We start from the raw sequence: 26,089 nt of genomic DNA, 5'->3' as shown, positions 1-26,089 counted from the left end.
AGCAGCGTAGCAGCTACGTCGTAGGCTTCTCGTAGCACCACCATTCGTAGCTTCTGAGTCTGACGTTCACTTTTTTGTGACCCAACAGGCGTAACAGCCTTTGTGGACAGTTCGAACATTTTGACATTGAAATGATGTCTGCCTGATATCTGTTATCATTCGCCAGTATGAATAAGCACGCACGCCCGAATGATAAATAACAAAATTAAATCATTTACATATATATTAAAATGTACTTACGTATAAATTGGCCGTTTTTTTTTGGAGTTTAAATAAAATTATGTAATCTAGGAGTGGGTTAACTTGGCCATGGACCAAAATAAGGGTTGATTTATTAGGGTTCCGTAGCCAAATGGCAAAAAACGGAACCCTTATAGATTCGTCATGTCTGTCTGTCTGTCCGTCCGTATGTCACAGCCACTTTTTTTAACCCTGGATTGTCACTAATAATTGTACTAGTAAATTGAAATCATCTAACTCGAATATCGAAAAAACTTTATACTAAGTTTTAGTTTCGCGACGAAACAAAAAGCGAAAATTTTGTTAAACCGAATCCGGAGCAGCCTTAACGTCGCTTCATGTCGCAAATGGCTTCGATTTGTTTCAATTGTTGGAACGTTCGGGTCGTGACCGGGGTGTTTATTGGATACGGACATGATTATCGGTTTATAGGCGATTGAGATGTGCCGTGTTGCAACAAAGGGAATTAATACAAATAAAATAAAATAAGGCTTTATAAAAAAAATACTGTATTTTGTTTAGACATGCACTGTACTTACGTACTTTTTAAGGTTCCGTATCTCAAAAGAAAAAAACGGAACCTTTATAGCAGCGGTCAGCAACCTTTTAGCAGCCAAGGGCCACATAGTAGTTAACGGAGGTGACGCGGGCCGTACTTTGTTAATATTTATGTCTTTATGAGACATTGTCGTTTGTCACTATTACATACAAAATAGCCAAGGCGGCACTCGGGCCGAAGTGGCAGATTCACGAGCCGCATGCGGCCCACGACGGGCCGCAGGTTGCCGGCCGCTGCTTTATAGGATCAGTCGTGCGTCTGTCTGTCTGACTAGTCTCCCTCCCCCCCCTTTATCTTCGAAACGAAACTAGGTGAGTACTGGGTCTAAAATTTTGAAAATAATACACAAAATAGTTTTTTACCTATAAATGACAGGATAACCTTTTAGAAATGTGCAGTGTAGCGTGAGTCGGCATGGCAAAAAATTTGGCTGTTTCATACATTTTGGCTGGTCCATTTTCTATGGGAGGGTGAATTTTTTCGCGATTTTGGTGTTGGTCTCATTGTAAAAGTTGCTCAGTAACTATAATCTCAACACCTCCCTGGCAACGGGAATGCACTTATTTTTTGGCCACCGTGTATAAACTAATAAAATAATTAAATCTTCAAATAACTTTGGAGCATGGCAAAAAGAAGCCCTTGATGGATTAATCCAAGGCTACAAAATAAAGGGTAAAACGGAAACTAGGCTTAATGCCATTCACGGGCAGATTCCGCGATGTCACGCTTTTTTTGTTGCCTGTCCCTGTCCGGGGCACGAAGCGAATTAATTCACGAAGGAAATAAATTAAACGCAATAATAGTTAGGGAGGCGAATAGGGGAATTTTCGGCAATACTCGAGCGTGGCAGTTTAAGATATGAGAGATACCTTAGACCTAATAGAACAACCTTGTAAAGTATTTAGCTCTATATGTAGTGACGCGCGCCTAGGATAGACGATCAGATTAGTAAAAAAAAATGGATAGTCTGAAATACTCGAGCGCGTCAGATTAAGATATTGGGGGTTGATTTTAGTGTTTAAAGAATAAATTTAACTAATCTGACGATAAGTCCTTGACGCCGCCGAGTTATAGGGTCGCGAACTTGTTAAAAAAAAACGTTAATCCGGCATTCTCGAGCGCGATTTTATTTTTTTTTATTTTGAAGAATATAATCTATAACTTACTAAAAATACAAAATCTGCCGGTTTCCGCATGACCGGAAGTGTGGAGGAGCCATTTCGTCTTCCTAAGAACGCGTTGCGGCATATAAGTCGCGAACGATACATTTTACAAAAAAAAAGTTTAAATAAACAAAAAAGGTAATTTTATTTTACACAAAAAAGGTCTCTTTACATTTTTGTCCAAAGTTAAAACTTTTTGACTTGAAGCATCATAAAATCGGTCAGATTAAGAGAACCCACCAACATTTTTGTCAGATTAAAAAAATATGCTTTCAGGATACCGAGATAAACCTCCCCTATGAAAATCTGACGCGCTCGAGTATTTCAAAAAAACTTTTTTTTTTTGCATTTTCAAAAGTTCATCGTAACTTATCGTCACGCCGAAATCGTAAGTTTTTTTAAAGGAAGCTTCCTTGGGGCCTACTTAACACCCCTTCCGAAAATCTGACGCGCTCGAGTAAATTTTTTTTTTGCATTTTTGACTATTTTATATGCCTACCCCCACCACGCAAACCGGCAGATTAGTATACCGTTGTTATCAGAGGCACTCGGGGCATACGTAGTATGAATATCTGACGCGCTCGAGAATGCCCAAGTAACTGTTTTTTTTAACATTTTTGAAAAACCGTACACGCCAAACCCACCGCTAAAATGGTTTTTGCCATACGAGCTTTTCTTTTCGAAATTATTTTATCTTTCGATTTTGATAGGTCTCGACGGCGCCGTTGAATTACGCCATTTAGCTACCTCGCCTCCCTAACTATAAAGGGAAGAAACAAGCACAGCGTTGAGACTGGAATCAATTCATGATTGGGCGAAAAAGTAAAAACATTGGACTTACAGCCCGATTTGAACTAAAACATGTAATGTCGGTTCTAGTCGTTCTTATATGTATAAATAAGAGATCCAGCTACAGACATTAGTCATACATATTGGCTGTCTAGGTATACTTCATAAATATGTGTCGTTCCGTATAAAAAGAACCTTTAGGATTTATATGACACTGACACATCTAATCCATATCGTAATGTTCGAATCGGGCAGTTACGGCTCGATTCGACCGTTTTTAAGAAGTCACAGAAGAAGTGACTTTTATTGGTTTATGAAATGTCACTTACGACACTGACAGATTGGTATTGATACCATTGATGAGCATTTTTATTTGGATTTTGCCATATAGACCATAATTTTAAAATAAAACTAATACGGGACTTAATCGCGTAAAACTTAAACGTTAATTTACGGCCTTCAAGTGGGTGTTAGTTTTAAAAATGACGTAGGAAAATTGTGTTAGTTTAAATCAATATATTTATGTTGACCATAGTTTTAGTATTGGACTATAGTTGAATGGTTTTACAGTTTCTTTTGCAGGAGAGTATTCCTAAAAGCCATCCTAATTTCATTATGTAAAGCTACCAGTTGCCTACCAGACAATATATTATTTACAACGGAACCTAGGTAATTACTGGCATTATTTATTCATAGTTCGATTAGATCACGGTACCCTTTTTAACGAAACCACTTAGTTATTTACTAAGGTATGGAATTAACTTAGAAACTTAATCAATTATGGAGTTTGGACTGGGTTTTGTTTTCAAACAAACGCAAAATATAGATATATAATTTAAAGTTATATTTAAATGGTGACTGTAGTAGCTATGTTGTACGCCCCGATCCCAACTTTAAGATAAGTCAGTTAATATATCTAGAAAAGATATGGATTAGATATGTCAGTGTCAAATGTGACGTTTCTTCAAACAAAAACGTCACTTTTGACACTGACACTTCTAATCCATATCGTTTCGAGATCTATTAATTGACGTATCTTAAAGTTCGAATACGGCAAGTAGTAGTAGTTGTAGTAGTTGTCAATTTCCCTGCTAAGATCATTTGTCACTCACGTTCGCCACATAAAGGATGACGTACGTTAGACCGAGCCGTATCCGGGCCGGAGCCTCCGGGGCTTAGTTTTCTATAACGTGACAGGCGATTACTTGATGCTTTCCATAGTAGACGTCCTTAGGATGACTCACGTTAGACCGGGCCTTGTCTAGGCCGGAGCCTCCGGCGCATCGTTTTCTATGGAAAGCATCATGTGATCACCTGTCACGTCATAGAAAAGTAAGCGCCGGAAGCTCCGGCCCGGATACGGCTCGGTCTAACGTGAGCCATCCTTTACTGCCGTGAGTAGGACGTTCCATACGCTAACCGACAGTTTGTAAACCTTATTACAAAGGGCATAAGGTCCACCGATGGACATGCAGTGGCAGAGTGTTGTTGTTTGTACCATGCCCGTTCCAATTCCCAAATAAATGCTCAGTCTTGTACAGTCGACGTCAAAGATATGTTTACATTTTTCGCCTTATTACAAAGGCATAAGGTCCAAAGGTGTAAACATATCTTTGACGTCGACTGCGCAACATTAAGTTGGTAAGTACCGTTGTCGGACCTTAAACTACCGTTTTACGTCGGAATATTAGATGGGAAATTAAGTAAGTAAATGAAAAAGTAAGTATAATGGACGACACCCCATTTAGGACCTGACGCTGTTGCTTTTAGGTATTATAAGAATATTAGTATTCTTTGGGCTTTCATTTACTTTGTAGTACTTTTATTTCCTACTAACTTCTTCCCGCGGTTTCGATTGCGTGGCATGGTTATGATGAGGATTGACAAAAATTATGTATATATTATGTAAAAAGTGTTCTTTTGTGGGCTTCAAACTTTCTTTATACCAATAGGCTCGGGGCTGGACATAGGATGGTTTTTATCTTTAATCATATTGGTATAAATAATCATCTGTTTCTGTTTACGAGTATTTCATTTCATTTCATTTATTTAACATTATTTATAAGTCATGTGCGCATTACAGAAGTGGGCGTTTAAGTTTATGATTACTTAAAATACATTTTAAAATATTTAATAAATTATTTGATTTGTTCCCAAAGTTGTTTTGAAAGAGTAGGTAGTTAAATTTATTTACATTAACAAAGTGCCTTATTTTGCATTGGAACAAGTTTCAAAAAGAGCAGTTAAATGATAAACTACAGCGAATTGCAAAGTTTTCCGAACTTTTGTGTTATTCCCATTTAACTCGGACGAGTTTTGAACGAGTTGTAAAAGCTTCTTCAGATCAGTTGTCCGATTTAAAGTTGTAAGTTGCAGATAATATTCATTGTTTGATATTGGCACGAAGTTCTTTATATTCAAGTTAATGCACTCAACTTCAATAAAAAGTTACCCTTTTTTGAACAATCCAAATCAAGTTAAAAATCAAGAAGTTCCGAGAAATAACATAAAAATACAACTCGAAAGCTTCCTTTTTGAAGTTAAATTGCAAAACATAACTTTACAAATGGAAATGCTACCAATTAGTTACGCTATTATTTTAAAAAACCTTGGAACATCAAACTTGAACGCAAATTGAAATAATTGACTTGGAAACTCACAGAAAGAATGAAAGCAGGGCTATATCCGCGAAAATCGAAGTTCGCAAATTGCGGGGATCTTTCTCTTTTACTCCAATGACGGCGTAATTAGAGCGACAGAGAAAAATCCCCGCAATTTGCGAATTTCGGTTTTTGCGGTAGCCCCTCTGGCCGTACCCCATTCAATTTAATGATCGCTAGTATGGAGGATTAGAAATATGTGATTTGTGATAGCTAAATTTTATAGTGCATTATGGTTCTAGTGTATATGAAACAGAACCCAACAAAATTTGTTTGTCTATCTTCTATCTATCTATACATATAATAAAGCTGTAGAGGGTCGAAAGTCTGTACAACATGGAAGATATTTGAAAAAAAGTTGGCTGGGGATACTTAGAATCGATAACAGAACACGTTCCAAAAGTTTTTAGAATTTTTGTCTGTTTGTCTGTTTATCTGTTTATCTGTTTGTCTGTTTATTTGAACGCGCATCACGTGAAAACGGCTGAACGGATTTTGATAAAAACTTTACTAATCTGTCGAGAAAATTCCCGGCCAGGTTATAGGCTATAAAAATTCAACCCTTAAAAGGGGGGCTAGCCACAAAAATCGATTGACTTAAGTTTGCCCCTGAATCTTATGGCGCTACTTAGGAAGGAGGGGCAAACTTTTTTCAAATATGAGCTACCACTATTGAGTACCCTGGTAAACTAACAGATGGCGCTGAATTTAATACATTGTGACATGAATAAGCCACCGAGGAAAGATTTTGCCAAATTAACTCTAAGTTTAGAAGAGGGGTTACGGATATCAACAAAAATAATTGAATAATAATACAACAAAATTAAACGACAGTAAATTAATTGCCCTCATTGCACAGTGCCATCTTTTGGGGAACTGAGTAAAAATTAAGTAATCAAGAAAACTAAAAATGAGTGTACATAGTTACGCAGTGGTAAAATAAACACACATATCAACACGTTCTGCCTTAATTACACTTGAGCGTGGATCCAAATCCAAGCTTTCCTCTTTCGCAGCTGGGCCTTCTGCCTTGCTCACACTTCACATTCACTTGGTCAATTCCAATTTTCGTGATAAAATGATGAGACTGATTCCCATACTAAAAGTAGAAATGTACAACTGTCTATCAAATTGCGTTTTTATAACGAACAATTTTCGCGCTCGCTTCGCTCGCGTTTTCAATTACTTTCTAAGATATGACGACTGCAGCAGCATTACTCTGTTGCAACGTTACTGCAGCAGCACTGTCAATTTTCGTGATAAAATTATGTGACTGATTTCCATACCTACTAAAAGTAAAAATCTACAACTGTCTATCAAATTGCGTTTTTATATCGAAAAATTTTCGCACTGGCTACGCTCGCGTTTTCAATTACTTTCTAAGATATAACGACTGCAGCAGCATTACTCTGTTGCAACGTTACTGCTGCAGCACTGTCAATTTTCGTGATAAAATTATGTGACTGATTTCCATTCTCAGCTGTAATGCGGCAATGAACGTCACTCAACTTACCGAAAAATTTCAATGTAATCTCGATGACCCTAGGGAGAGGGGGCACCATGGTCTAGAAATGCTTAGGGCATCAAAATATCTTAATCTGGTCGTTTGCGGAGTGAAACGATTTGGGACTCGCATTTTATACGCAGTACCATGCCGAAAATCGAATCACTCGCGAAAGTCTCGCAACGCATTGAGGTTACAAGGGGCACGTGATCTTCCTCAGGAAGATCCTGAAGAAGACCACGGTGAGTGGGTGGCGTTCTAGCCAGACAGGCCGTTTCGCTTTCGCTCGCGCGCGTATACCTTACTGTATCGTCCGATATATGTACATCTACTACTCTGTCGTTTAAATCACGTGTAAAATTTGAATAAGGGCGAAAAACTATTGATTTTGGAGTGTAGTTTTATTTAGTGGTACCTAATTGTAAAATATTTTATCTGGACTACACAGACCGAATTCCACGCGGGCGGAGCCGCGGGCACAGCTAGTATGTACATAAATAAATATATACTTAAAGTATACACATACAACAAAAAACATACAGTAAAAAAAAATGCAGTAGGATTTTTATGAAAAAAACATGTTTAGCCACTAGGTACTTTAATAACATATTTAATCATCTAGTTAAATTAATAAATATTTATTATTTATAATCTGAAAATGTTTACCTAAAGTTACTTCTGGTGGACCGTTTGACGAAATCGAAACGACGAAATCGAATTAAAATGGAGTAAAAATCAGGCTAATACCTATTTTGTCTAATGATGAATAATGAAATGAAATGAAATGAAATGAAATGAAATGAAATGAAATGAAATGAAATGAAATATTTTTATTTCGAACATATGGTCCATATATAGGGTTAGTCATTACAGTAACTTATATCTATAGTTAGTATTATAATTAAGACGAAACAAACAAACAAACAAAACAAAACATTCATAGCTTTCGCGGCGGAGCAGCAACAGGTGAGTGTAGCTGTACACACCGCTTGACCAGGGGCGAGTCCCAACGCTGCGCCAGCGTACTTAGGATGCTGTTCGTGCTGCTTCGGCTGCGATTGAGGAGTGACGCGCATCGCTTCCTCATGATGGCGAAAAAACAGTCTGTTCTAGCCTCAGCAAACATTGCTGAGGCGCTACAGTACCGCGGCAACCTAAACCTAAACTATGAGAAAAAATCTTTTATATTGTTTCCTTAAAACGACAACAAAATGTAGTTTAATTTCTTCTATACAATAAATAAATAGACAATATTTTGCAATATAAGATGAGATAAAGTTAAGATAAGATAATATCGTAACATGACTGGGCTACCATCGCGTTTACGCCAGCCTTGAGAAATGCAACACAAAGAACTTCGTGAGACATACGAGATTGTTACATTTGTTACTACTTCAGAACTAGGAGCATAACCAAGGAATCCCGACAAAAATTGCACTCTTTATAGAGTTTTCAGAACTTTGTGCGGTGCCCTGAGTTTAGATCTAGGGCACATAAACGTTGGTATAACATTGTTTTACGACTAACAAAAAACAAAATGTTATATGAATATTTTCGTCAGTACCTATTCTAAAAATTTTTTTTTCTTTGCATTTTTGTAGAATAGATAATTTTGTCAAGAATACGTATATTCAGTATTAACGACTGTCGTTATTTGTTAATTAATTTATAATTGAATAAAAAGCATTTCATTGGAGGCTTACAATTGCTTTATGTACATATTTATCATAACAATTACTAACAAAACTAAAACAATCACAAACTTATAAAATTCACGGATATCAATTTCAATAAAAATATCTTCTTATTTTATAAACTGTGATACTCAAAGGAACATTAAACCACTTAAATATATTATTAAATTCTAATTATAAATTCTATTTTACTATTGTATTATCTTTCAAAGAGAAATGTTATTTTCCAACTCAATCCACTTGGTGTAGTAAGCCGCAAAGTATAATAAAAACATAACCTCGTTTCAATAATAAAAATAACATTCACAAACACATATCTAAATTTAAATAGCAGTTGGAATATAAACTTTATTCACTAGTCAATAAAGTCGTATTAAAAATAAAAGCATCTTTCAACATACGATATTTCGAAAGTTATCTGCACAGCTCGCCTCTGCAAACTCAAAGCTTAATCTCTGGTGTTAAATTTTTAATTCATTTTCAATTATGCCTGTGGTAGGCTGTTAGTCCAGTTTGGACGTTATACTACGGGGAAAAGGTTTAAAATCGGGTGGGTAGTTTAATCACTTTGTAGTTGTGTGAGTGTGGCAAAAAACGTTGTAGAAACAGTAGTGGTGTAGTGAGCGTTAGAAAATGCAGGACATTTTAAAAGTTTATATAGCAATGCCTCAAAAAACGTTTATTTAATAGCCATGTCAGTCCATACAAAAATTTGCACAATTGTGCAAGTTTTTCGGCAGAGGGGTATAAGCTTTTAAAGGTTACTCCAGTTATTAAATGCTCTAAAGGTAAAGGTGTATAAAATTGTATCTCACTGGTAGTATAAATCTCAGTTTTACTACTCTGTAGGAGTACTCTGTAGACTGTGACCCGTCCGTGCCAATATAACAAGTAATATACCACCGCCTCGCTAGCGTACAAACAGTACAAGCTTGTACTGGAGTATGAAATTATCATGATTCTGCCTCCGCTCGGAGCCCCGGGGGCTCCGTGTGGATTAATTTCTTAGAGGCTTTAGGCAATGTTATATATAAATGTTTGCTTAGATGAGCGTACAAGTACAGTTAGCATTAATTATATCAGATGTGACTACGTGACAAGTATACTACCATTCTTTAATAAGAGATATATAGGCTTTTATATACAGGGTGGCTAAAAAATAACTACATTCCCGTTGCCGGGGAGGTTTTGAGGTTATACTGAGCAACTTTTACCATGGGACCAACCCGGTTTTGTTGTTATAGCGGCAACCGAAATACAACGTGTGTGAAAATTACAACTGTCTATTACGGTTCACTAGATATAGCCTGGTGACAGGCAGACAGACGGACAGTGGAGTCTTAGTAATCTGCCGCCCTAAGCTAAAAGGCAGTTTTTCGACATTTTGCCAAAATGGACTTTTTGTGATATTCGTAATGTAGAGATCGAGACGCATCGACCACTTTGGCCCGTTTTCCGATAAGTGGCTTAGTTTTCGAGAAAAATATCGTAAAAAGACCGTATTTGCACTAATTTTCGTTCGTTCCTAGTCTAAAAAGCGACTATTTGACAAAGCCAGGCTAAAACAACGTATATGCAGCTATACGTTTTTTTACGCTCAGGTTTGCGTAAAATCTTATCCACCATATCTAGCCTAAAATAACGTATAAGCCAAAAACTAGGCTAAAAAATACGTAAAAGACGCTATACGCACTTTAAGATTAGGATCTTTAGCAAAATTTTAAATCTGATACTAGTCTAAAAAATCGTATAATATTTTTTTTTGTTTAAATGTCGCATACGCCATTTTAGCCTAGTATCACTTAACTTTTTTACGTCACCATAATAGTCTTTAGAAACGTATAACTATTATACGTTCTTCTTATTTTGTATGGACGTCGTATTAAACGCAAACAAACTTTTAAAATGGTTGAAAGTGCGTCTAACTAGTCTATAACGCAGTATATGCTCCAACCTTCGTCATGCTCCCCGCGCGCCGAAAGACACCTTTACGCCAAGTAAAAGCCGTCAGCCGCAAGCGCAGGCTTGTGGCTGCCGGAATGAGAGCGGAGGTGGCTTTTTGCGCGTGAAATATTGACCGAACGCCAAGGTTAAAAAATACTTAATTATTGCATTACCATCATATGTTATCAATAATATGTAGTTTTTACAATTAGTACCTTCGAGTATTATCATTTTTATCAAGGTATATAATTTAAAAATGCCTCGCAAATACTTCCGCTCGACAGCAAATACGTCTTTCTAGCGTAGTTTGTGATGGTAAAATTGTTCATACGTACTTTTCTACAGCAAACGTTGTTTAAGTTTTATTTATTCATTGGACGGTTTGACTGCTTTTATTTAAATAAAATCAAATTGATATTACAGCTAATCGTATCGGGTTTAATTCCTTATAAGCCAAGTAGGTATTTGACATTATGAAGAGTTTAAATCTTATTGAAAAATGTTTTAAAGGGAAATTTAATGAGAATTCTTACGGGCAGTATAACATTTTCCGCCTAAGTATTTAGGGTCGTTTCTCAAAAAGTTGGCACCGCCAGGTTAAAATTGATGTTTTTCAAAAATTTTGCATTTTCGCATTTTTTTTTATTGGAATCGTTAAAAGGCAACTTAAACTATTAGAAAATGTGGAAGGGAAGCAATTCCTTCAATTAGTTTAGAAGATATACGCGTTTGAAATTCAGGTGAATGATATCAAGGGCAGGTGAAAGATATTTTGTCTCCAGGTTATCGATAGTAGAAGCAGGTTATCGAGAAATAAGTACAAATTCCAATGAAAATATTGACAGGTTATCGAGAGGCGTCATTAACCTGTGTCCGTTGCCGTTAACCTGGTTTCTTGTCATCATTCACCTGTAATGAGTGTCATCCACCTGTCCACCACATAATTTTCAATGACTCTAAAAATAATCGAAAAATGTGTCATCTTCTATAAAAAGGGACCTTATTGTCCACCACGATGATTAAAATTTTGGATTCTGATCCACCTCACCTTCGATTCGATTCCCAATTTAACAACAAGTTTTTGAGAATAAGTAAACATTCAATCTTGCTGTCTATTCACCCTGGCAGTACCTAGTGGAACTCAGGTTTGATGCAACATAGACACACGCTGTTTTGGTCAATCGACATGTCTTGATGAGGACTTGGGAGGGCAGTACCCAAGATAGAGCTGATGCTGAACCCTCGCAGCACCTAGTGGAACTCAGGTTTGGTGCAACATAGACACACGCTGTTTTGGTCATCCAACACGTCTTGATGAGCACTTGGAAAAGTGGTACCCAAGATAGAGCTGATGCTGAACCCTCGCAGTACCTAGTGGAACTCAGGTTTGGTGCAACATAGACACACGCTGTTTTGGTCATTCGACACGTCTTGATGAGGACTTGGGAGGGCAGTACCCAAGATAGAGCTGATGCTGAACCCTCGCAGTACCTAGTGGAACTCAGGTTTGGTGCAACATAGACACACGCTGTTTTGGTCATTCGACACGTCTTGATGAGGACTTGGGAGAGCAGTACCCAAGATAGAGCTGATGCTGAACCCTCGCAGCTCCTAGTGGAACTCAGGTTTGGTGCAATATAGACACACGCTGGTTTGGTCATCCAACACGTCTTGATGAACACTTGGAAAAGTGGTTACTAAGATAGAGCTGATGCTGAACCCTCGCAGTACCTAGTGGAACTCAGGTTTGGTTCAACATAGACACACGCTGTTTTGGTCATTCGACACGTCCTGATGAGGACTTGGGAAAGCAGTACCCAAGATAGAGCTGATGATGAACCCTCGCAGTACCTACTGGAACTCAGGTTTGATGCAACATAGACACATGCTGTTTTGGTCATTCGACACGTCTTGATGAGCACTTGGGAAAGCAGTACCCAAGATAGAGCTGATGATGAACCCTCGCAGTACCTAGTAGAACTCAGGTTTGGTGCAACATAGACACACGCTGTTTTGGTCATCCAACACGTCTTGATGAACACTTGGAAAAGTGGTTACTAAGATAGAGCTGATGCTGAACCCTCGCAGTACCTAGTGGAACTCAGGTTTGGTGCAACATAGACACACGCTGTTTTGGTCATTCGACAAGTCTTGATGAGCACTTGGGAAAGCAGTACCCAAGATAGAGCTGATGCTGAACTCTCGCAGTACCTACTGGAACTCAGGTTTGATGCAACATAGACACATGCTGTTTTGGTCATTCGACACGTCTTGATGAGCACTTGGGAGCGCAGTACCGAAGATAGAGCTGATGTTGAACCCTCGCAGTACCTAGTGGAACTCAGGTTTGGTACAAGGTCAGGTCAGGTTAGGTCCGGGTTCAGGTTCAGATAAGAGCCGGGATCCAGGTCCAGGTCCGACTCCGGGTTTGAGTCTAGGTCCGGGTCCGAGTCACAGTCCGGGTCCGAGTCCGGGCCCGAGTCTGGGTCCGGGTCCCAGCCCCAGTCCCAATCCAAGTCAAAATCTAAATCGCCAAACGTGTACTATGCATCGTTGAAGAGCTCTGTTCTAATCATCATCAGCAGTTCCACTTCATCAAATGCGACTGTTTTTAATGAAAATGCTTGATTTTCTGATGAAAATCCAAAAGTCACTATACGCATGCCTTTAAGATTTGAGGAGTTCCCTCGATTCCTCATGGATCCCATCATCAGAACTCGAGATTGACGAAAATGCAGCTTATAAACTTATCTTGCTTAACAAACATAACGAAGAGGACAAATCGCCAAACGTGAACTATGCGTCGTTGAAGAGTTACGTTCTGATCTTCATCAGCAGTTCCACTTCATCCAATGTCACTTTTGTGAATGTATATGCTTGATTTGTAAATAAAAACAAAAAAATCACTATATGTATGCCTTTAAGATTTGAGGAGTTCCCTCGATTCTTCATAGATCCCATCATCAGAACTGGGTTTTGACAAGAACGGGACTAATCTGCATATACTTATACTTTTTACAAAACATTTTAATATATGTCTAAAACTAAAAACCCTCATAAGGTACCTTTTCCCGTTGGACGTCACAAATCTAGTTTGAGTATATGTAACGTGGATTTAAAATAATTATCGATCACCTGTCATATGGCAGGTGAATGACGCTTCGTTCACCTGCCATTGCATCATTCACCTGACTTTTTTGGACAGGTTAACGAGACTTAAGACAAAAGTATAAAAATTTCAATAATATGCAGCTTTAACAGACAGGATAGTTTTTATTCCTAAATTAACACACAAAAGCGATATAACCGCTATATAATTATATAGCTACGAGTATTAGTTGTGGTATCAGTGACATTAACCTGCCGCAAAATCTCATCCACCTGGCAGTTTTAGGCAGGTGGACGATATGCAGGTGATGGGGAAAATGGCAGTTATATCGCGAATACACAAAATGTATTAGCTTGATGAACTCCATACTTAGGCATATAAAACTAAACTATTGTTTACGTTACATATCTTGATAGTAATGCGATAGGTTACATAATTAGCAAGATATCGACTCCAGGATAAAGAGTACTTACCCATTACAAACTCCAATTTCGGATACTTTGTCGTTTGTGTTTTATTTGCGAAGCACAATAACCACGTCTTCGTCCTACCAGGTGATAGCTGATGAGTGACGGCTTCAGCTTGTGCGGAGTGAGACGGGAAAGGTGCGGTGGGGGTTATACAATCGTCGTGAACGTGACGCGCCAGGTGACTGTTAAGAATTGCCTTGGACAAACTTTGAAGCCGAATAACTTAAAATATAAGTATAATATTGTTATGCGATAATAATACTTTAAAAGTTAAGGATATATGTTAATAAAATACGGTAATGCCGTTAAATTAAGTTAATATTTTGTGTGGTTTTCATAGCTCGGAACATCAGTCCCTCGCGTTGGGACACGGCAGGTTAACGGATAAACGTAGTTACAATATTTTTTTTTGTAATCAATATTTATTAAATCTTTTTCAAAGTATTAGGCCTCTGTGTAAAAAGTCTCTCTAAATATGTATTAATTTTTTATATATAAAAATAGTACATAACGAAAAAAAAGTTCTAACATAAACCTATTTACAGGTGGCGGTGCCAACTTTTTGAGAAACGACCTTAGATAACCAGGACAAAGGACCATGGCCATCTTTGTATGGAACCTGGTTCCATCCGAAAACCAACTGAGAATTAAAGATAATATTATATACACATATATATATATATCTTATATATATATATATATATATATAATATTTTGCTTAAATGAAATACTTAAGTAGGTTTTATCTAGTTCATATCGCACCAATAGATTTCGATAAGAAATATCGTAAATTAATTACTGCAAATTATATTACGTTTTATTTATCATAGTATTTATATATTACAGTACTATCTATTACGTTTTATAAAAAAAACAATATGTATCTTAAAATAGGTTGATATGTTTGTGTATTAGATAATAGTTGTATGTTAAACTAGTCAAAGCTATGAGTTTGTAATCTAATAGAAAAATAATTTTATTGTGAATCTAATTTTTAATTACAACCGCTAAAAGGCGTTTTAGGATTAAATAAATGACAGAGTATGTGCAGGAATTAATACACTCGTATTAATTTTATTGCTAATGTAGACTAAATAATTTGCTAACGTATTACCGTGCGATGAAATTCCATGCCTATTGATAACAAACTAAAATAAATATTAGAGATGCCACGAATTCGGTAAAACATTATGTATTTTTTGAGTTACGTGTATGCAAAAACTGGTCACCTACAAAGATAAATGTTTGCTAAGATTTAAGTCAGCAGCAAGCTGGGTTCTCCATACAACTGTAGTTACGCTCTCATTTTAAAACGATTAGCTAGATTGCTCTAAAACTTTGTACTAAGTAAAGGATAAGGTATATTACAGGCATAGATGTAATTAATGCGTAGCTTCAGATACCATGGAAAAAAATACAGCGAAAATAAGTTTTTCATACAAAACTTATTTTTCCTCTATTTCATTAGTTTTGTTGGAATATAAACTAATTAGGTACTGGCATAGATATACCTCATGTCATTGTATGTGCAATTTAGTACAATCCAACACGTTGTTTTAAAATGAGTACGAATTTCCGTTTTTATGGGAAGTAAAAATTCGGCTGAGCTTACTGCGGACTCTGTTAAGTTTCGTTGCTCATGCTCATTAGAAGTATATGTAATGTCATTAGTAGAGTCGAGTAAATCTAGTCTATTATACAAATAAAATCAGAAAGGCCGTACACTAAAAATTTGTTACATAGGTATTATGGGGCTATTCCCACTAGTTAGGTATCTACCGCCAAGTTGTTACCAGTGGTAACTACTGGGAATTTATATCCCATTTTTCTTCCCAGTAGCTACCACCAACTCAATTTTGTGGTAACTACTAGGAACTTCTTTTTCCAGTAGTTACCACTGGTAAAAGGTGGGATTTTTTCCTAGTAGTTACCACCAACATTTTTTTACAGTACAGTTTAAATGTTTGTTTATTATATGAACACAAAACACTAACTACCAGGCTATTATTAAAAAAACAAGATCCAGCGATTACTTTTTGGATTATAATCTTAATTACCATACAAAATTAACACATAGATCGGGTTTTTCCCACTAATTACCATCAAGTTGTTACCAGTGGTAACTAATGAGATTTGATTCCCAGTAGTTACCACTGATAAAAGGTTGGATTTTATTCCTAGTAGTTACCATCAACATTTTGTTACAGTTCAATAGTAATAAAAACAGTATAAGTAGAATACTATAAATATAGAGTCTTTATTGAACCCTAACAAGATTGTAGTGGTAACTACTCCCATTAGTTACCACTGGTAACAACTTGATCGTAACTAGTGGGAATAACCCAATTTATATGTTAATTTTGTATAGTAATTGAGATTATAATCCAAAAAGTAATTGCTGGATCTCGTTTTTTTAATAATAGCCTACTAGTATGGCGTTTTTTGTTCGTATATAAATAAACATTTAAACTACGTGACTGTTTTTTATTCCCATTTCTTCCATAAATACTAATCTATAAAACCGTATATTCGGTGTTTTTGTTGGTATACGTTTTTTTACACTAGCACGCTAGTCGAAAATCTGGTCAAATTCATAATTTTTCCTAGTATACTAACCAAAAAGGCCGAATAGCTGTTATAGGGTCTTTTAACTTAGGATCTCAAGTGCGAATTATTCATTGGTACTAAGCAAAAAGGCAGCATGTGACATATACGGCGTTTTTACCTAGTTTCTACTTCGGAACTAAGTTAGAACGCCGCATAACGCATGTTTACCGCCTTCTTGACTAGTACGACCTACTCATTTTTAAGCTTAATACTAATTTAAAGTGTTTTTTATAAAATAAAAAAAACTGAGCTGTTTAGAAACATACTATAAATACCTAAAATAAGAACATATATATACCTACCACATACAAAAAGAAAAAATGGAAAAAGTTTTACCGTTTCGTAGAAATTCAAGAAAGATGTTTGGGTTGGTTTTTTGCGATTATCTCGAAACTAGCTTTTGTCGAAAAACTGCCTTTTAGACTAGGACGGCAGTAATAGGGTCCCGTTTTAACCCTTTGGGTACGGAACCCTAAAAGAACGAGAAACATATGACTTTATTGTTTCAACTGTCCCTAAGCTGTGGTTAGCCAGCAGCTGGGTCCAGCTATAGAACTCGCAATAAATATCCTTTATGGGCCAGTGCCGTCCTAGCGCTATGCCCCTTTGTGAGTCCCCTTTTTTTTCAGTCGCAGTCCCTAGCAGCGACCGTCTCCGACCCCGAGAACCCCTTTTAGTCGCCTTTTACGACAGGCAGGGGATACCGTAGCCGTATTCTTACGCCGGGGCTACAGGGCGTAGACTAAACTACCTAGTGTTCTAATTGTTACCTGTTTTCGTCTGCGTTCTGCCATAGTTTAGAGTCCCGTGCGTCGCCGCCGACGCCGACATCCAACGCCGAATGTCTGAAACAAGCGGAATTTAAATTAATTTAAAGTTTATACAAATTTCTGGAGTTGCTGTATATTTTGGCTCCTAGATATATCGTTTTTGATATTGGCGTGGTCTAATTATGGGCATGAATGGCATGTAATAAAAAAACCGGCCAAGTGCAAGTCGGGCGAGTCTGAGGACTCCAAGGGTTCCGTACAAATTAATTTTTTAGTATTTGTTCTCATCATTTGTGATAATTTCAACTGTCTAGCTATCACGGTTCATGTCATACATCCTGGTGGCAGACAGACTAACGGCCAGTGGAGTCTTAGTAATAGGGTCCCGTTTTTACCCTTTGGACACGGAACCCTAAAAACAGTGTTGTAGGCCAAAGGAAACTGACGACCACGCGACTGCTACTCGTGTCATAGCATTAGATTTTATTGAAATTTAGCTAGAGTAATCTTTCTTGTCACAAACTATGATTGAAATGGAAAACTAAAAAGTTACCATTATCATGCTACGTCTAAGTTACATATTAACTCACATTATAGACGGGTCTAACGCGAATTATATTCAATTACCTTGATTTACCGACGTTTCGACACAGGTTTCACTGGTCGTGGTCGCTTTTCCATACACTTTTCGTCGGGTAGATGCACAAGTCTCTGTTTTGACATTTTGCTGGGACATCAGTCAGCCGCGACCACGACCAGTGAAACCTGTGTCGAAACGTCGGTAAATCAAGGTAATTGAATATAATTCGCGTTAGACCCGTCTATAATGTGAGTTAATATGTATTCAAAACGCGAAAGTTTAAAATATTATACGTCTAAGTTTCTCCCCAGTATGCAGCAGATGCACATGATCGTGTCATCGCTTCAAATCGATAGATTTTGCAATTTATCAGTCGGACCAGAGACAACTAGAGAAAGAGAGACTGGCAATATAGAATCTACTTGTGTTCCTTATTGGTTGCAAAGAATCTATGTACTTCCTCGATTGCAGACGAACTAGACCAAGGCCTATCGCCAGTCCTTCCTAGATAACATTTTCATTATTACTGAAAATCTACCATTCGAACTTTGAAAATCTGTATAATCTGTTGTTTTAAATTTGTTGACATTAGGCCTGAGTTACACTTGTAAGTTTTACTTACGTAAGTAGGGACAAAGCTATTTGTTAGAATGAGATAACGATATTCATCTCTCATACTGTAGTATAGCCGTGTCTCTACTTACGTAAGTAAAACTTACAAATGTACCTCAGGCCTTAGGCACTGTAACGTAAATGAGGCAAAAATTCGTATGCTAAACCTGCTAAAGTCTTGGAACTACGAGGAATCAGAAGAAATTCTGAATCCTTCCTATTCTTCATGTGACTCCTAACTCCACGGTACTCATAGGATTACTTCTTCATTCCTCTTCGAGTTCACTTTCAGCTTTTCATAACGCTCGGACACACTTAAATCTAACAAACTTTTACATTCATTACATTCTTAGATTTCATTCACACACTCTTCACTCCCTTCTCACTACAAGCTTACAAACACAGACGTTCACTGTCCTCTTACTTTCCTAATTCCTATTCTTATGTTTAGTATAATTATATTTTTTTATCACTGATAACTCGCGATGATCATGACGCGATACAGCCGGCCTAGCCAAGGTTACAATCGCTATCGCTTCGACAACGAAACGCTTTGTGTCTCTCTATCACTCTTCCATATTAGTGCGACAGTGACAGTTGCGTTTCGATCGCTACGGAGCGTAAGCGATCGGCATCTTGGCTACGCGGCCAGGCCATGCCTAGTGCGGGGTTCACTGTAACGTGCCTGTTAAACTTTTATTGTCAATAAAAATATTGTTATTAATGTAATAACACTGATAGCGGTAAGACTTTAAATATTGTTATTAATGTAATAACACTGATAGCGGTAAGACTTTAAATATTGTTATTAATGTAATAACACTGATAGCGGTAAGACTTTAAATATTGTTATTAATGTAATAACACTGATAGCGGTAAGACTTTAAATATTGTTATTAATGTAATAACACGGATAGCGGTAAGACTTTAAAAAAATGTTATTAGTCGTAGTGTCACTCGTGTACATATTTTCATATAAATTATTATAATATTTAGCATAGTGCAGATCATCATCATCATATCAGCATTTTATCGCCCACTGCTGAGCGTATGCCTTTCTTCGAGTACGTCACTTATCCCGGTCCCGAGCCAATCTCATCCAGAAGTGACCCGCAGTCTACCACCCAACGAGCTAACGGACGCCAGGCACTCCTTTCGTCTGTAAGCCCACTTTGGCCCATTTTGGCCCACCTGCCATCACTCTGCCTGGCAACATGTCCCGCCCAGCTCCACTTGAGTTTGGCAATGACGTATCCGACGTCTTGCACCTTGGTGCAACCTTGGTGCTTGGTCCTTGGTGCTTGGTGTACAGTAACCTGCAATAATATATTACACAACGAAGGCCGCAAAAATATGTGACACGCTCTTATGGCTCTACAAATAAGATCGTGTCAGATATTTTTGCGGCCTTCGTTGTGTAATATATTATTGCAGGTGACTGTACAGTGCAGATGACCGATATCAAAGTGAGATGCGAGTGGTGGTCAGCATCAAAAGTAGCGGATTAAACAACGTGTCAAAAGTATCTACATTCTGTAAGAGCTTAACAGAAAGTGATGGTTCTATATGTAAAGCCATTAAATGTAAAATATATACTTTCGAACGTGAATTTTAAAAATTAATTTGTATTGGCAGTCTCTATCACTAATTGGTCTCAGTGTGAACTTTTTGTAAGCTCCGTAAGATGGATGGCAGAGTACCGACGGCTCACTCGTTCATATCTGTCAGCCGCGTGTTTTCTTATACTTTGCGATATTAAAAAATATATTGTCTATAACAGGGTCGCGGCTTGGTGTAAAAATAAATAAGGAAAAGGCTTCAATATTTTAAGAACAGCTAAAACTTATTTTTAGATAACAGAATCTGTAAATATGTATACCGTATTCGATGTCTTGTTGATAATATTAGGGACTTCTCTCGACTACACCACAGAGAAAAAAAAACATAGAGTGCTCACTGCATACATCAGTTTTGGTAGCAAAACGACTATTATTTTCGCAGTTGACATCTAGCATCGAGTAGCGGAATTAAGGATAACTCACGTCACACCGGGCCGTGTCCGGGCCGGAGCTTCCGGGGCATCGTTTTCTATGAAAAGCATAACGTGATCACCTGTCATGTCATAGAAAAGTGAGCGCCGGAAGCTCCGGCCCGGACACGGCCCGGTCAAACGTGAGACATCCTTTAGCAGTACTGCATATGGCACTGCTTGACAATAGATGTTGCAACGACCGGAAAGTCTAAAAGCTCAATAATTTCCAGCTAATATTATAACCGGATTAACCGCAACTCTATTTTCAACTCTTTCTGGTTTTAATATTAGTTGTAAATTGTTGTTCAATACTATTTTCGTGAGTCGAGACACTAGAGAATTCTAGTATCAAGTAGCGGTACTGATAATTCCGCTACTCGATGCTAGATGTCGACTGTGAAAATAATAGTCGTTTTGGTACCAAAACTGATGTATGGAGTGAGCACTCTATTCTTTCTATATTTCTCTATGGCTCCACTTACTCCCTTAGCAACACGCTGTAGTTACGTACAGTCGCCATCAGATATATCGGAGCGGCCAGGGTGCTCACAAATATCTGAACACGCCTCTATTGTCAAGGCGTTACAGTTCGTGTTCAGATATTGTGAACACCTTGGCCGCTCCGATATATCTGATGGCGACTATACGTGATTGGAAATATGATATACTAGCTGTTGCCCGCGACTTCGTCCGCGTGGAATCTTATCTTCAACATTTTACATCTTTAGTACCTATAATTTTCATATCCAAGCAATGTTGAAATTAAGTACCTACTTTTCTTTTTTAGCAAGTTGTATGAAGTTTAAAGTAAATCATTTATTTACATACAACATAATTACGTATATACAGTGGTACAACTAAACGAAATTAATAACTGAAGTTTTAAGTCAAGTGGATTTTGATGTTGGTTGCTGAAATTACTTTTCTTGTATTCTCATAATAGGTACCTATGCCCTTATACAAAGATTCAAGTTCCGCACTCACAAAATATCTGATCTCCATACAAACTTTCAACCCCTTTCTCACCAACCTGGGGGATGATTTTCAAAAATGCTTGAATTAATTCTCATGTTTTTTAATTTAATACCTTTTTTTTTGTAAAAAGTTCAAGTTCCTAGCTTAAAATTATATTTACACCCCAAGACGAACTTTCATCCCCTTTTTAACCCCCTTAGGGGTTGAATTTCCAAAAACGTTGCAATTACTTTTTTTTGTAATCGGCTATTACTTATGTCTTTCTAAGAAGTTTCAAAGCATTTGTAATGGATTCAAACTTTGACCATTTTAACCCTGTTAGGGTATGAATTTTACAAATCGCTGAAATCACTTTTATTGTCTTCTAATAATATTCCCAAATACAAAGATTCAAATCCCGCGCTCGAAAAAATGTATGATATCCATACAAACTTTCAATCCCGTTTTCACCACGACAGGGGATGAATTTTCAAAAGCGCTGAAATTAGTTTTCTTGTATTTTAATTTAATACCTTTTTACAAAGTTTCAAATTCTTAGCTTCAAATAAAATTTGCACCTGAAGACGAACTTTCATCCCCTTTTTAACCCCCTTAGGGGTTGAATTTCCAAGAACGTTGCAATTACTTTTTTTGTAATCAACTTTTATGCCTTTCTAAGAATTTTCAAAGCGTTTGTAATGGATTCAAACTTTGAAACCCATTTTAACCCTGTTAGGGGATGAATTTTACAAAACGCTGAAACTACTTTTATTGTCTTCTAATAGTATCCCCAAATAGAAAGATTCAAGTCCCGCGCTAGAAAAAATGTTTGATATCCATACAAACTTTCAACCCCTTTTTCACCACATTAGGGGATGAATTTTCAAAAACGCTGAAATTAGTTTTCTAGTATTTTAGTTTAAAACGTTTATACAAAGTTTCAAGTTCCTTGCTTAAAATAAAATTTGCACCCGCAGACGAACTTTCATCCCCTTTTTAACCCCCTTAGGGGTTGAAATTCCAAAAACCTTGCAATTACTTTTTTTTGTAATCGGCTATTATGCCTTTCTAAGAAGTTTCAAAACTATTTGTAATGGATTCAAACTTTCAACCCCTTTTTAACCCTGTTAGGGGATGAATTTTACAAAACGCTGAAATTACTTTTCCTGTCTTCTAATAATATCCCTAAATACAAAGATTCAAGTCCCACACTCGAAAAAATGTTTGATATCCATACAAATTTTCAACCCCTTTTTCACCATTTTAGGGGATGAATTTTCAAAAACGCTGAAATTAGTTTTCTTGTCTTTTAATAATATATCTTTTAAAGAAGTTTCAAATTCCTAGCTCAAAAGAAAACTTTAACTCCATACAAACTTTCATCCCCTTTTTAACCCTGTTACGGATTGAATTTTACAAAACGCTGAAATTACTTTTATTGTATTCTAATAATATCTCTAAATACAAAGATTCAAGTCCTGTGCTCGAAAAAATATTTGGTATCCATACAAACTTTCAACCCCTTTTTCACCACCTTGGGGGATGAATTTTCTAAAACACTGAAATTAGTTTTCTTGTATTTGAATTTGATGCTTTTTGCCAAAGTTTCAAGTTCCTAGCTTAAAATAAAATTTGCACCCGAAGTCGAACTTTCATCCCCTTTTTAACCCCCTTAGGGGTTGAATTTCCAAAAACGTTGCAATAACTTTTTTTTGTAATCGGCTATTATGCATTTCTAAGAAGTTTCAAAGCATTTGTAATGGATTAAAATTTTCGACCCCTTTTCAACCCTGTTAGGGGATGAATTTTACAAAACGCTGAAATTACTTTTCCTGTCTTCTAATAATATCCCTAAATACAAAGATTCAAGTCCACCACTCGAAAAAAATGTTGATTTCCATATAAATTTTCAACCCCTTTTTCACCACCTTAGGGGATGAATTTTCAAAAACGCTGTAATTAGTTTTCTTGTATTTTAATAATATATCTTTTTACGAAGTTTCAAATTCCTAGCTTAAAAGAAAACTTTAACCCCATACAAACTTTCATCCCCTTTTTAACCCCCTTAGGGGTTGAATTTCTCAAAATCGCTTCTTATCTCTTGTACACTTTATAAATGCAATCTGGTGTGCAAATTTCAAGTTTCTGGCTTTTGTAGTTTCGGCTCTGCGTTGATGAATCAGTCAGTCAGTCAGTCAGTCAGGACACTTGCATTTATATATATAGATAGATTTCCAACTTAGTAAATTGATAGCCTTTCAGGGCAATTACTAGCAAATGAAACACGAGTCCTGGCGCAAAATAAATATCTATCTATGAACTCCGGTGAGACTCAGACATATTACATTATATCATAGAGAAATAGTAGGCTAAGCTAATTATTTAATACCTTGGTTAGGTATAAGTAAAGAAACTGATATATGGAGTGATTACTCTACACTTACTTATTCATCTATGATTATATTTTTAATGAGCTTGTTTCGATACCTTTAAATCTTGTAAATTACGTGGGTGGCCGCCAAAGATATATTTATCATTTTTATGCCATAGGTACCTGCGTGAAGCACTACCTATAGGATTTATAAATTAAAAAATATGAAATAATACTTAGTACCTAAGTACAGTCAGTTGCAATAGGATCCCATTCATTTGGGGTCGGTGCAGCATGTTTTTTCTTCCATACCTCTCGTCCGTCATCACACTATTGTAATTTTACAAGAAACATTGGATCAATTTCTTTTCACCACACCAGCTCGGAAAGGCTTACTTTGCACTTCAAAAACGGATAGCAAAGTTGCACTTTGCTATCAGTAATTCACATGTGAGACAAAGTAATCAAATGCAAATTTTGAGTTGTTTCTTATGTTTGCTGGTAGAATTGACTTTTAAATGATGATTTTGGATGATAAATATTTAATAACATTCATTTAAAGGTCATTGGGCGTTTTTGACCCGCTTTATGAATTTTCGCGTACAGAGACCACACTAGTTTTAAAATAGAGAATTTAATCTCACTTTTCTAAATATATTTTTTTTTTATGTATCACCCGGCAGAAAAAAGTTATTCAACAGTACGAGATAGTGTTATTAATGTTTTTACTTTCAGCATTGTGCAAAAGTGTGGTTCATGCAGCATGATAAACGTTTTATAGCACAATGGCAAATGAAATGTTATCAATTGCGGCTGTTGCCGGGGTGGTCTCCTCTGCAGTTTTTGCAGGTGGCCTTCTGATCTAGAGGTCGCGTGCATTGGCTGGCCCAGTGTGGTTCGACGCAGCGAACGCAGGCGAGCTGTCTGTGACATCCATGTGATGAGTGCTGGAAGCCCTGGCAGCGGTGACATTGCGCGGGCCCCTTCTTTTCGCGCCATGCCTCCACCTTGATACTCCTCATGTGGAGAAGTTCCGACATCCCGTAGATGCCCATGTGCAGCCCGGGCGGCCCCCTCTTACGTCTATCCGTTTGGCGTGTTTAGGGTGGCCCAGCTTCTCCAGGGGTTTCTTGATATCTTCAACCGGTGTGAAGGAGGGGAGACCCCTGTGGTACTACGCCTGGTGACTCCCCCTTTATTTCGCGCCTGCTGCCTTTTTAGACGAATTAACAATTGATTTTGATCAAGCAGAATAAAAATATTGTTTTTTGAGAACTGGATTTTATTTTTGTTCCTCTTGATATTAAACAATATAACAACAGCAACGCGATATAACAGCAGCTATTCAAAGTACTTTGGAATTAATTACAATAGTTCTGACTTAATTCATAGCAAAAATGCTATAATGATAAGAAATGATTTTTATTTTTTTCTCAATTCTCCCATGGCTTACAAGAATGCGACTAATACCACTGTATAGCAGATACATTTACCTACATACCTAGCCCTATTTCGTTTGTGTACGCTGTGGGTCATATGTCCGAACAAAATGCCCAATGACCTTTGATTTGGTTTGATTTTGTGCGTTTTAAATGCCTTGTGCTGTGACTGTACTTTTGAAACGCATTTTAGAATATCTACAGCACTGTCACTATACCTAAGGGCACATTTAGGCGATGCGAGAACTCGCAGGCGAGTTTCATTACATTGCGGGTTTTGATCTGTCGGTTGAATTAGACGTAACAAACAGTCCGCAATGTACCGCCTAAATCAGCCCTAAATCAACAAACCCTGTGTCGGATAACTCGGTTAGTCGATAACTAAGTTCACCCGGCCGACTGAGCTTGAGGCAAGTCGGGATTCAATTACGTCTAGGATCAGCTCACAGTGTATGACATAGCAACAGTATAAACCTTCAGTGTTTATATATACCTAGACGTATATACCCTATACCACATTAAATTTATATTAATATAATATAAGGAGTAGTTAATAGTTATATTAATGCTAGCATTTGTAAATTTTTTGTAA

General features: G+C 37.1%; 1 protein-coding gene and 1 long non-coding RNA gene across 2 annotated transcripts in view; one reads left to right on the top strand and one right to left on the bottom strand.

Annotated features, from left to right (window-relative positions):
- The window catches only part of LOC134674707 (uncharacterized), a 444,870-nt gene that overhangs the window by 26,011 nt on the left and 392,770 nt on the right, over positions 1-26,089 (top strand). The window lies entirely within an intron of this gene.
- LOC134674704 (calcium/calmodulin-dependent protein kinase kinase 2) overlaps positions 1-26,089 on the bottom strand; it is a 221,984-nt gene that overhangs the window by 14,598 nt on the left and 181,297 nt on the right. Inside the window, exon 3 of the mRNA XM_063532829.1 lies at positions 17,510-17,584. Coding sequence (XP_063388899.1) covers positions 17,510-17,584 — 75 coding nt within the window. The remainder of the gene's footprint in view (positions 1-17,509; positions 17,585-26,089) is intronic.

The sequence above is a fragment of the Cydia fagiglandana genome, chromosome 20 (genome assembly GCF_963556715.1).
Source record: "Cydia fagiglandana chromosome 20, ilCydFagi1.1, whole genome shotgun sequence".
Taxonomy (NCBI): Eukaryota; Metazoa; Arthropoda; class Insecta; order Lepidoptera; family Tortricidae; genus Cydia; species Cydia fagiglandana.
This window is presented reverse-complemented; position numbering and strand designations above follow the sequence as displayed.